Source organism: Hyperolius riggenbachi, chromosome 6, assembly GCF_040937935.1.
Source record: "Hyperolius riggenbachi isolate aHypRig1 chromosome 6, aHypRig1.pri, whole genome shotgun sequence".
Taxonomy (NCBI): Eukaryota; Metazoa; Chordata; class Amphibia; order Anura; family Hyperoliidae; genus Hyperolius; species Hyperolius riggenbachi.
Genome location: NC_090651.1, coordinates 295865513 through 295877881, shown reverse-complemented (window position 1 = coordinate 295877881; position 12369 = coordinate 295865513). Strand labels below are relative to the sequence as shown.

Genomic DNA, 12369 nt, shown 5'->3' with positions numbered 1-12369 from the left:
CAGCCAATAGGAGTGAGGAATGGGAGCGATAGGCTGGTGTCACGTGGCAGTGCAGCGCATTATGCTGATGTGAACGTTGCTGGGGTCATTGCTGAGGGGGATTCCGCTCTTCACCAGAGCTCAGCTGACGAGGAGGCTCAGAGAGGCATAACTTCCGAATATGCTATGGAGCTGAACGCAACAGGTGACCTACTATAGTCCCAGCATGTCCTGGTATTTTCCTAGCGAGACCTGGTCCTGAAGATACACAATGGCTGGAGAGTACAGAATGACTAAAAGTGGGATGAAACTTCATACTAACTGACAAACAGAAATAAATCGTCCAATAAGAAATGTATTTAGCTTGCTTATGGTGTTGTTGTTTTGTGTTCACTGTCAGATTTAAGAGAAATGTGATATGAAAATAATATTTCTGCTGGTTGTCCTGTGTACTGTTTCTCTGTGTTTTCTTTTTTAAAACCCAGCTCACTATTAAAGGAAACCAGAGATGAACGCTTTGGCACAAAATAAACATATTCCCCGATAGATTTTACAAAATAAAGACTATACCTGGTATTTTCTCTGCTCTGGTGTGCCATTTTTTAACTAAAACTTCATGTAAAACACAGTTCATCAGAAAAGCATATTATTTAGTGGACTGTGTGCAAAATGAAATCACCATCTCTAAAATCCTCTTATGACTAACAAATATAGATTGAAAAAAAATGCTTTTCAATATAGCCTTACTTTAGCAGCTCCTCCCATCTCATCACAACTTTCTGTGATGCTGCAAGTATACAGAAAGGGGAAAGCAGAGCCAGAAGGGGGCAGGCTAGGGCTTGAAAAGACATCAGAGAAGAGAGACTCCGCTATTATGATTCCTGAGCAAAGCCAGGCTGAATGCTCAGTCGGGGATTTTATCAGGGCTGATAACAAGCAGGCTGAGCAGTGAAGAATGAAACAGCGAGCACGGTAGGTGTTTTCTCTAATGTTCCAACTGATATATATGGTAAATACATGAGGGTGCTTCATCTCTGGTTTCCTTTCAAGAGGATCTGTAAGGAAAAAAAACTCTGGAGGATACTTTTTTTTTGGGGGGGGGGGGGGGGGCTTTGGGGTGGGTGCATCTGGATTCTAATGAGGCTTCCCCATCCTCCCTAGCCTCAGGATCCAGCGCTGGCTCCCCTGAAACATGCGTAGTGTCACCTGCAATATTTCTTTTCCTTGGCTCCAGTGCAGGCACAGTAGCGGCTTACAGATCAGGCTCAGGCGGAAATAGCCGGCCCCGATTGGGTCTGCTCTACTGTGCAGGCGTGAGTCGTCTGCGCAGTAGAGCGGACCCGATCAGACTTGGCTACTTTTGTCTGGCCTGAACAGAAAGCAGCTACAGCTCCTGTGCTGGATCGCACTAGGTAAATATTTGCCTCTCTGCCATTTGGGGGCTGCCTCAGCTGAAACCGAGCGACAGAGGAGGACGAGGGAATCCTCATTAGGATCCAGAGGCTTCTAGTGTTGTCCGGATCATGAACGATTCGGATCTTTGATCCGAATCTCTTTTGTGAGTCGAATCATCCGGATCACCAAAATGAATGATTCGGATCAAAAAGGGGGTGAAGCCAGGAGCGGTACGCCCCCTCTCAGCGGGCAGCGGGGTCCTGGAAGCAGAGCAGAGATGGATCGCTCTGTTGGAGGGGAGCCAGCCTTGCAGGGACAGGTAGATGAGAGAGAGGGGACATCGGTGCCACTGCCAGATATGTGTAGAGCACTGTGTCACACTTAAATGTTTCTGCTCATCAAAAACCGTTAACTATTAGTCAAAGATAACATAATTGAACACAAAATGCAGTTTTAAATTATGGTTTTTATTATTTAGTGAGAAAAAAAACTCCAAATCTACATGGCCCTGTGTGAAAAAGTGATTGCCCCCCTTGTTAAAAAATAACTTAACTGGTTTATCACACCTGAGTTAAATTTCTGTAGTCACCCCCAGGCCTGATTACTGCCACACCTGTTTCAATCAAGAAATCACTTAAATAGGAGCTATCTGACACAGAGAAGTAGACCGAAAGCACCTCAAAAGCTAGACATCATGCCGAGATCCAAAGAAATTCAGGAACAAATGAGAACAAAAGTAATTGAGATCTATCAGCCTGGTAAAGGTTATAAAGCCATTTCTAAAGCTTTGGGACTCCAGCGAACCACAGTGAGAGCCATTATCCACAAATGGCAAAAGCATGGAACAGTGATGAACCTTCCCAGGAGTGGCCGGCCGACCAAAATTACCCCAAGAGCGCAGAGAAAACTCATCCGAGAGGCCACAAAAGACCCCAGGACAACATCTAAAGAACTGCAGGCCTCACTTACCTCAATTAAGGTCAGTGTTCACGACTCCACCATAAGAAAGAGACTGGGCAAAAATGGCCTGCATGGCAGATATCTAAGGCGCAAACCACTTTTAAGCAAAAAGAACATTAAGGCTCGTCTCAATTTTGCTAAAAAAACATCTCAATGATTGCCAAGACTTTTGGGAAAATACCTTGTGGACCGATTAGACAAAAGTTGAACTTTTTGGAAGGTGTGTGTCCCCGTTACATCTGACGTAGCAGTAACATAGCATTTCAGCAAAAGAACATCATACCAACAGTAAAATGTGGTGGTAGTGTGATGGTCTGGGGTTGTTTTGCTACTTCAGGACCTGGAAGGCTTGCTGTGATAGATGGAACCATGAATTCTACTGTCTACCAAAAAAATCTGAAGGAGAATGTCCGGCCATCTGTTCGTCAACTCAAGCTGAAGCGATCTTGGGTGCTGCAGCAGGACAATGACCCAACACACACCAGCAAATCCACCTCTGAATGGCTGAAAAAAATCAAAATGAAGACTTTGGAGTGGCCTAGTCAAAGTCCTGACCTGAATCCTATTGAGATGTTGTGGCATGACATTAAAAAGGCGGTTCATGCTAGAAAACCCTCTAATAAAGCTGAATTACAACAATTCTGCAAAGATGAGTGGGCCAAAATTCCTCCAGAGCACTGTAAAAGACTTGTTGCAAGTTATCGCAAACGCTTGATTGCAGTTATTGCTGCTAAGGGTGGCCCAACCAGTTATTAGGTTCAGGGGGCAATTTCTTTTTCACACAGGGCCATGTAGGTTTTGAGTTTTTTTCTCACTAAATAATAAAAACCATCATTTAAAACTGCATTTTGTGTTCAATTATGTTATCTTTGACTAATAGTTAACGGTTTTTGATGAGCAGAAACATTTAAGTGTGACAAACATGCAAAAGAATAAGAAATCAGGAAGGGGGCAAATAGTTTTTCACATCACTTTATATTGCTTAATCAGAGGTTGCATAACTGCATCACAAGGTACACCAAAGAAATGTGCTGTTGTGGAAGTTTTTAGGTTAAAAAATGCAAACGTGCCGTCAAGCTCTTTTCCACTGGCAGCGCTTCGATTCGTTTTCTCGGAATGCAATTTTTAAATCACATGTTTCTATATTAACATAATCAAATTGCTGCTTTTCCACTATTGCGATGCGCTATAGTGCAATCTCACTGCCTGCAGTGCATTTTATGCAATTGCGCTTAGGCATAGTCAATAGGAGTGCACAAAAATCGCTTATCAAGTGCGATTTTCATGTGATTTCCCAATGCGGCTTCAAGTCCCCCTCTTGTCTCCTGAAAACCCAGTTGCACCACACAAAACCTTAAAACCAAATGGTGTAGCTAAACTGCAAAGTGTGATCAGAATCCTAGATTGTTTTCATGTGCATATTTTGGAGCTAGTATGGTTGAGGTGATCAGCCAGGAAACATCATAAGGAACAGTTCTTCAATCACCGCACCCTCTACAATTTGGAGTGTTGTAATTGGCCGAATAGTGTGGGTGAGGTTATTATTACAAACCATCTGAATCCTAAAATTTCTAGAGGATGCTGTCATTGGAGAGCTGTTGAAACAGCAACCAATCATGTTACCGGAAAAAACGGCGATGATGTTTCCCGGTGGGTCACCTCAACCATACTAGCGCTGATAATTTTAACAATTGGTTTGTGTGCGTTTAAGTGTGATTTGCCTTCTTAAAACAGAATTAAGTGAACATCTGTGGTTACCCTTAAAGGGAACATCCAAGCTGTAAAAAACAAACAAACTCCACTTACCTTGGGCTTCCTCCAGCCCCTGGTAGTTGTTTTGTGCCCTCACCGCAGCTCCTCTCACTCCCGGTGTCCTGCGCTAAAGAAGCCGACCTCACCAGGTCGGCGTCCGGGTCGGCTTTATGTGCGCTCCACGGCGCGGGTCATGTGGTGTACGTGACATCATCGGGTCTCTACTGCACAGGCGCAGTAGAGACCCGATGTTAGCCTCTTTTATAAGGCAGTTCATTCTCATCAAAAACTGGCAATTAGATATTTCTAACCGTAACACGCTCATGGAAGATTGACCATGAGAGTGTTGCTATATTCTCATGGAAGACTGACCATGAAATGCTGCTAGTCACAACACTAGTGGTTATTTTAGTTAACATGATTTTCATTCTCATGGGATACTGAACATGGGAATGTTGCTATCTCAAAATATGAGATATTGTGCAAAGTTCTCACATAAGCATGTGTTCTGTGACGCCTCTAAAGCACGTTGTGATCACGCAGTCATGTGTCTTGTCTGCACACGCGTACTGATACAAGCACATGGTGATCACGCACCCTTATCTGCACAGGTGCATGGATGAAACATATTCTGCACCTGCGCAGACATTGAATTCTGTCTATATAAAGGAGGGAAAATGCTTTCGAGTTGGGGCCTTTCGAAGGACAAGCAGACATGCCATCTGTTGGTGTAGCCAAGTATTTTCCCTCCGAGGTCGCTGAGGTCCCCTGATCTTCTCTGGGTAATGCTGCAATACTTCGTAAGAAATAATATTGATGTTCACTAATTACTCAAATACAATGTAACTATGATTCTGCAAGCCTAGATAATTATTACAACAGGATTGTAGCTCAATAAATATTATTATTGAATTTTTCCTCATGTTTTGCTGCAATTCATTTTACCCACTACGGTGGTGAGCGAAGTTAGAGGGTTTAAAAACCCTTCCCGTGAGGCAAAACAGCTTCTTTAGCGCAGGACACCGGGAGTGAGAGGAGCTGTGGTGAGGGTGCCAGGTAAGTGGAGTTTTTTTTTATTGTAGAGCTTGGATGTTTCCTTTAATGCACATGTTCACTTAAAGCTGAATCATCGCAAATGCCTTCTGTTTTAAGAAGGCAAATCACATAAAGCATTGCTTTTTAGTAGGAGGGCTTTTCGGTCTCTTTTAGTCCCCTAGACTTTCCTAGTGGTTTGGGTCACCCTGAGCTGCTTGGGTATTCAGTTGTGCATTTTGACAAATTGAAGAAAAATACAAAGACTTTGAAATGTTCGCCCCATGCCGAAACAAGCTGGTAAAGCCGATCAACGGCTCACCCTGCTCCTGCACAAGTCCCGGCGGCATTAATTACTGTTCCCCCTCTAGGCCGCCATGGATAGTGGGGGGGAAGATGTAATTCGGCTGGCGGCCAAATTGCAGTGTTGTTTTAGTAATTTGTGCTCCGTCTTTTGTAGGCGCCCAAATTACTCACGTGCTGCTATAGCCGTAATTCCTATTATGGTCTATGGTGGCGCCAGCTGCGCCCACATCTCCTGCGCTGTTTTCACAGCGTTGGGTCCAGGGAACTCTCATGGCTGCAGTCACCTTATTCCAGGAAAATGAAATTTGTTACAAATTCTCTTTACTCCCCATCTATTTGCAGATGGTTCATCGGAGCAGATGATATGACTTTAGTTTTCTTAAATAATTACACCAACCCTGAAAATGAACCCAATCCTAAACTGAGCTAGGACCTGTCACTAATGGCCCATACTCACGGGCAACCAAAACTGCATGTCGCTAGCACACGAGAGCGTGTGCGCGACAGTTCGGCGACAGCTCGTCGCCACGTCCCTCCGCATACACACTGCGGAAGAGGGACTAGTGGCGCGACGGAAGCTGTCGCCGACGTTCTTCCTCCCCGCCGGAAACTCAGTGTGCCGGCTATGGGGTTGCTGTAGCTAGTCCGCATACACACGCGGACTAGCGACAGTTGCGGCGGCAACTGTCGCTAGGCGATTTAGCGGTTCAATCGCCTGGCGACATCAGCGACGGTTCGGGGTGCGCGCCCGTGCAACGCCTCATACTCACGGGCGACCTGTCGCCGCAACACGCGCGCGCCGCAAGTTGCGGCGACAATTGTAGCCCGTGAGTATGGGCAATAAGAAAAGCTCAGTTCTGTGAAGAAGAGAGAAATGGCAGCAGACATACCATGTAGTATGAATGCTGAGGCTTCCATGCATTATATGGCTGAACCTGTTCTCGGCACAGCCAGATGGGGGTGAAGATCAAGCCAGGACCCAATGGAAGGATTACAGCTTCCAGTTGGCCTGGGAAGACCTGGGCATCTAGTGAAAAATCTTGAGTTTGTGGTCAGTCACAGGGACCACTGCGAAGACCTGTTCAGCCTGCTGCCTGGTGGTCTTGGTTCTTTCAGAGAGGCTCTGAGCTGTGGTTCCTGCAGCCACGGTCTTGGTTATAGCCACCATAACTTTTTCACAGCTCAAGGCATACATTAAAGTCTTGGTCAACCATGATAACATGGAAAGTAGTTGTTAGAATAAAATCACATAGGATGTTCAAAGAACTTGAGATGATTCATACATGTCCCGGTATGCCTGATTACCACAGATATCTTGTTGGAAAACACAGTTAGTTTGTGGCTTTGTCCATCTGCCACGCGTGTAGCTCCTGCCACACAAATACCTTCCTTCACAAAGATTCTGACATGTCTGGAATGTGTATATAGTATGTGCCAGGTACACGCCTTAAAATATTACCAGACAGTATTCCTTTCAGCAGTTTGATTCCATTTTCATGTATGTATTTTCTTTCATACCAGCAGCATTACGATGCATTATATACCTTGATGTTATTTAAATGAAAAGTGCACAGGGCATTTTATCATTATTGATTTACACTCGTCTAAAGGATTATTAGGAACACCTGTTCAATTTCTCATTAATTCAGTTATCTAATCAACCAATCACATGGCAGTTGCTTCAATGCATTTAGGTGTGTGTTCCTGGTCAAGACAATCTCCTGAACTCCAAACTGAATGTCAGAATGGGAAAGAAAGGTGAATTAAGCCATTTTGAGCGTGGCATGGTTGTTAGAGCCAGACACGCCGGTCTGAGTATTTCACAATCTGCTCAGTTACTGGGATTTTCACGCACAACCATTTCTAGGGTTTACAAAGAATGGTGTGAAAAGGGAAAAACATTCAGTATGCGGCAGTCCTGTGGGCGAAAATGCCTTGTTTTTGCTAGAGGTCAGAGGAGAATGGGCCGACTGATTCAAGCTGATAGAAGAGCAACGTTGACTGAAATAACCACTCATTACAACCAAGGTATGCAGCAAAGCTTTGTGAAGCTACAACATGCACAACCTTGAGGCGGATGGGCTACAACAGCATAAGACCCCACCGGGTACCAGTCATCTCCACTACAAATAGGAAAAAGAGGCTACAATTTGCACGAGCTCACCAAAATTGGACAGCTGAAGACTGGAAAAATGTTGCCTGGTCTGATGTGTCTCGATAGAGTCAGAATTTGGCGTAAACAGAATGAGAACATGGATCCATCATGCCTTGTTGTTACCACTGTGCAGGCTGGTGGTGGTGGTGTAATGGTGTGGGGGATGTTTTCTTGGCACACTTTAGGCCCCTTAGTGCCAATTGGGCATCGTTTAAATGCCACGGGCTACCTGAGCATTGTTTGTGACCATGTCCATCCCTTCATGACCACCATGTACCCATTCTCTGATGGCTATTTCCAGCAGGATAATGCACCATGTCACAAAGCTCGAATCATTTCAAATTGGTTATTGAGTTCACTGTACTAAAATGGCCCCACAGTCACCAGATCTCAACCCAATAGAGCATCTTTGGGATGTGATGGAACAGGAGCTTTGTGCCCTGGATGTGCATCAACAAATCTCCATCAACTGCAAGATGCTATTCTATCAATATGGGCCAACATTTCTAAAGAATGCTTTCAGCACCTTGTTGAATCAATGCCACGTAGAATTAAAGCAGTAGGATCAGCCATACTATGCCAGGGGAAATAAACATATATAAGTAGATAAATACTTGATCTACTTACATAACACATGTATTATACTGTCCACGTTTTGATTTCAGTGAATGTTATATAGTAAATGACGAGAATTCTGTTCCTGGTGGGGGCCATGTCTTTTGCCCACAGTTAAGGCTAACTCGTGATGTCATTTCTGCCCTTTACTTTTTTTCTTGTCTCCTCCAATAGCTGAGTCGCCTCAGCCTTGCTTGTAAACACAAGTGAGTAGGGGATTAGGTTTCAGATAAGCAACTGTCAGGGAAATAAAGGGAAGGGGAGGAATAGATTATAGATAAAAAGAACCCCCAGCATGCAATTCTTTGGCACGACTACTAAAGGGCCAGTGCTCCTTAAGTATGTGATAACTCCAAATCATAACAGCAGAAAAAGTTTTGAAAGTTTTGAATGCAGGATTAGCATCTTTATCGCTTAATACACTCAGACCAGTTGCTGTTGAAATTTGATTTTTATGGTGACGATACCGCTTTAAGGCAGTTCTGAAGGCGAAAGGGGATAAACACCGTATTAGTATGGTGTTCCTAATAATCCTTTAGGTGAGTGTATATAGCGCCAGCATCTTCCGTGGGGCTCTACAACAGAATATAATAAGGTATAACAATACAAAATAAACAATACAGTCAACAGTACAAGACAATGGTGGATTAAGGTGCCATACATCTCTTGACTTGATGGCTGATCAACCATCCAATTCTTATTATTGAATCGGATGAAAATGGGTGCCACCAAGAGCATGCCCGATCGACGATGCAACTAATTCCTGGCCGAAATAGGTTGCATGTATCGATCGGACATACTGCAAGATGTAGGGCTGTCATGGTCGATCAGCTGCGCAGTGGTAACTTCGAGCGATATAGAGACAAGCGACAAATGCGAGGAAACCCCAGACACTACCACCGTAGTGTATAAATGCACCCCCTGTGTTTGCATTTATACATTACCTGTCCTGTGTCACGCACTGCGCAGTGCCCATTCTTCTTCGGAACCCCCCACTCTTCCGTTAGTGGTATACACGCCGCTGGCATGGCGCAGATGTCGTAGGGCTCCCAAATCGCACACATTTGGCCTGGCATATTAATGCACTTGGACGCAATACAAAATAACGTAGGTCCTATCCTTTGGGAGGTGGGTGCGGACGGCTGCAGAGTCTCTGAGCAGTGAGTGTGCTTTTAGTGCCCTGTTGGCCCCCCTTTTCCTGGGGGGCCTCCACGTGGCGATCCTGGATAAGTGCTAATTGCTGCGCGAATGAATCCCCCGCAGGGCAAAAATTTTGCGGTGAGTTAGTTGGCAAAACCCTGCATATCCTGGCATGCAAAAGCGAATGCAGATTTGCTTGAGCCATGTCTCATGAATAAGCTAATTAGGCCTTATCTGCAAAGCCAGGTATATAAGGGTTTACTTGGTGTTTGTTGCACACACCCTTTTTGCAATATATGTCCTTTAAAGTAAACCTGAGACGGCGAGAGAGAAACAAAAATATATACATACCTGGGGCTTCCTCTAGTTCCCTCCAGGCTGATTGCTCCCTCACCGTCCTTCTGTGTTGCCTGCATCGTCCACAATTGTCCTTGAAGGTCCTCTGGTCTGGGGCATTCTGTGCATGCATGGCCAGGGAGCACACGTGGCCGGACTGCTCCTGCGCCAACTGGAGGACTTTCCGGGGCCAATTGTGAACGATGCAGGCAGCGGAGGAGGACGGTGAGGGAGCGATAATCCTGGAGGACTTTTGCTGCTACACATACAATTATAAGTCTATTTTTAGTTCAAGTTTGCTTTAACAATATACCCTGCAACTCCAAGGGGGCCTGCTGCTCTCCCACCCTCCAGTGCTCCCAGCATTTTGTAGAGTAGTGCGGTGCTGGTTTAGTTCAGTCTGCTTACCTCTTCACTCAGACGAGTGACTGTGCAGTGGCATACCTCCTCAGGGAGTACAGAGTAGAGGTATGATGCAGGAGTAGCAAAGGAATTTGCTTTGCTAGAAGCAGCTAATTGTTACTCTTCCCTGCTGTGTTACTCTGTCAAAGGTAATGTATAAATAGGTCATAGATAAATAGGTTAAGTCCACTGCGGCTACTCTGTTACACGAGTAAGGGGGGGAGGGGGTTAGCAGGGTTTTTGCTGGGGGTCCTGGCAGAGTGTAGTTATGGCTGTTACGACTCAGCTTGCTTTTAGCCCGCCTGTCTGACCGCCAATATATGTTTTTAGCTTGGGCAATTAGTGTTTTTTGAACTTTTAATAAAAGTGGTAATGCACCATTTGAAGCGGGTCTTCCTTGTCTTTTTATGCCATGTAAGCATCCTATCCTTAGTGACCCTGGAGGGCGGATTACCATGGGGACCAGCATAGCCACAGAGGATGGAGGTTGTGCTGGTATTGCCAGTGAGGCGATGGGGGGGGCTACACCCTGAAGGTGCTACTTGGTCGTTAGTCCTTAGCATCTGGTGAGTCTGTACCCGCAAGGGGCCTTCATTACTGCGATTGATCTACAGTGAATCGTACTAGCATCTTTGGAAGGGCACAGATTAGTTTTTTGTGCATTGACTTACTAGTGTAACCTAGTTATCATCTGCAGCACTCCCAACCATATAAGAAGAAACTTTAGTTATTTCTTCTATTGGGACACATCCCCTCCTCCGGTCAGGAGCTGAGGGATTTGCTAAGCACGTTTGTTAACAAAGGACTTTTAATATAGCGCCTATAGGTGGTTTTGATGAATATAGTGGATGTTGGCTTAGAGTGTGACACGCAACAACTAGCATTCACTGCTTTTATATATATTAATTTGTGAGCGCTGTTCCAGCTGTTAAAGTTTGAACAAGTAACGTATAGTCATACACAGGCACCAGGAGGCACATACAGTTTATCATTTTAGAGGACAGCGGCCTTGGGTCCCATCTTGGTCATCTTGATATCCTACATCGTTAGCGCCGCGCACCCGATCAACCACATAAGCCCAAGATTTTCCTGCATGTTCGATCAATACGTTCAACAAATTTTATCCCGAAAACTGTTGAATCGTCGATCAGGCTAGCCCGTATCGACACAGATTTTCATCCGATTCAATAATAGTTATCGAATTGGATGGCCAATCGGCCGCAAAGTCACTAGATCTATGGCTCTTTAAGCCAGATGTGAGATATTTTGTGAATCAACCCATTGGGGTGTTGGTGGCCTCTGCAGAATGTACAGTATGCATCTGCAGCTGTATCTAAGATTATAAGATGATATCAACTTTTCTTAAAGATTTTATTAGAAAACTGAGAAGTCTTCTGTATACAATGAAGTAGATGTGTGGAGGAAAGCACCAGCACCTCTCATCATCCAGCAGGATATAGGGCAGCTCCCTCCCAAGCAAGGGAAATGGAATTAGTACTTCCTTTCATAACGTAAACAAGTCAGGGCAGGTTTGTCAGTTTGGAAACACATTCCATCAGCTTGTATTTAAACTCCAAACAGTATGGCGGTGAATCTAGAGTTGTGTTGTCTTCTTCTGGTGATCATCAATCCTTTGATCTCTACAGCTTCTTCTGGGCGGGAGGACAACCTGACTTTCGTTGTTGTGGTGAGTAAATGTTTGACATTGCGTAAAGCATTCCACAGACTGAACTCTAGCTAGCCTATTCCTGTAGGTAGCAACACGTGTGGCACATTGAAGTGCTCCTGGAGTTAGGAAATCATCTTCTTTGGGGTCCTTTTCTCCCTGATGTTGCCGGAAATTGGATGTGGCATACATTATTTATTTTTGTAGTGAGGAATGGGAAAGTCCACTTAGTTGTGATGAGCACATCTGTAATTTGTGTAGCAAATATTGGATCAAGCATTTTTTTAGCTTCTCGACACCTGCCATTATCAATGTGATCTCTGCCTAGCAGCATACACACACGTGCAATGCTTGTTGCTCAAAAGGATTGTTATTCAGTGCCTCGAGTGACACAATTTAAGTAGACACTTTGCTTTGGAGGCAAATATTGCACTCAGGGTCAGGGGTTATCTTTAGGTCTTAGGGTTCCTCGACACTCACAAGATCCTCAGCTCAGATGATCCTTAATGGCTGCTTTGAGTGTCATTTAGCATTTGTACCTAGTTTAAGTGTGCCCTATGTAGCCCATTCTTTGGCAGCATAATCCACAGTGAGCACTAGCAACAAGAGTGGGTCAGACCATGTGTGGGCT

The 12369-nt window shown here is 44.7% G+C and overlaps 1 protein-coding gene across 2 annotated transcripts in view; it reads left to right on the top strand.

Moving 5' to 3' along the window:
* Positions 1 to 11654: 11654 nt before the first annotated feature.
* The window catches only part of LOC137522803 (testicular acid phosphatase homolog), an 88378-nt gene continuing 87663 nt past the window's right edge, over positions 11655 to 12369 (top strand). For both annotated transcript variants that reach the window (XM_068242895.1, XM_068242894.1), the window contains exon 1: positions 11655 to 11759. In XM_068242895.1, the coding sequence (XP_068098996.1) occupies positions 11655 to 11759 (105 nt within the window). The remainder of the gene's footprint in view (positions 11760 to 12369) is intronic.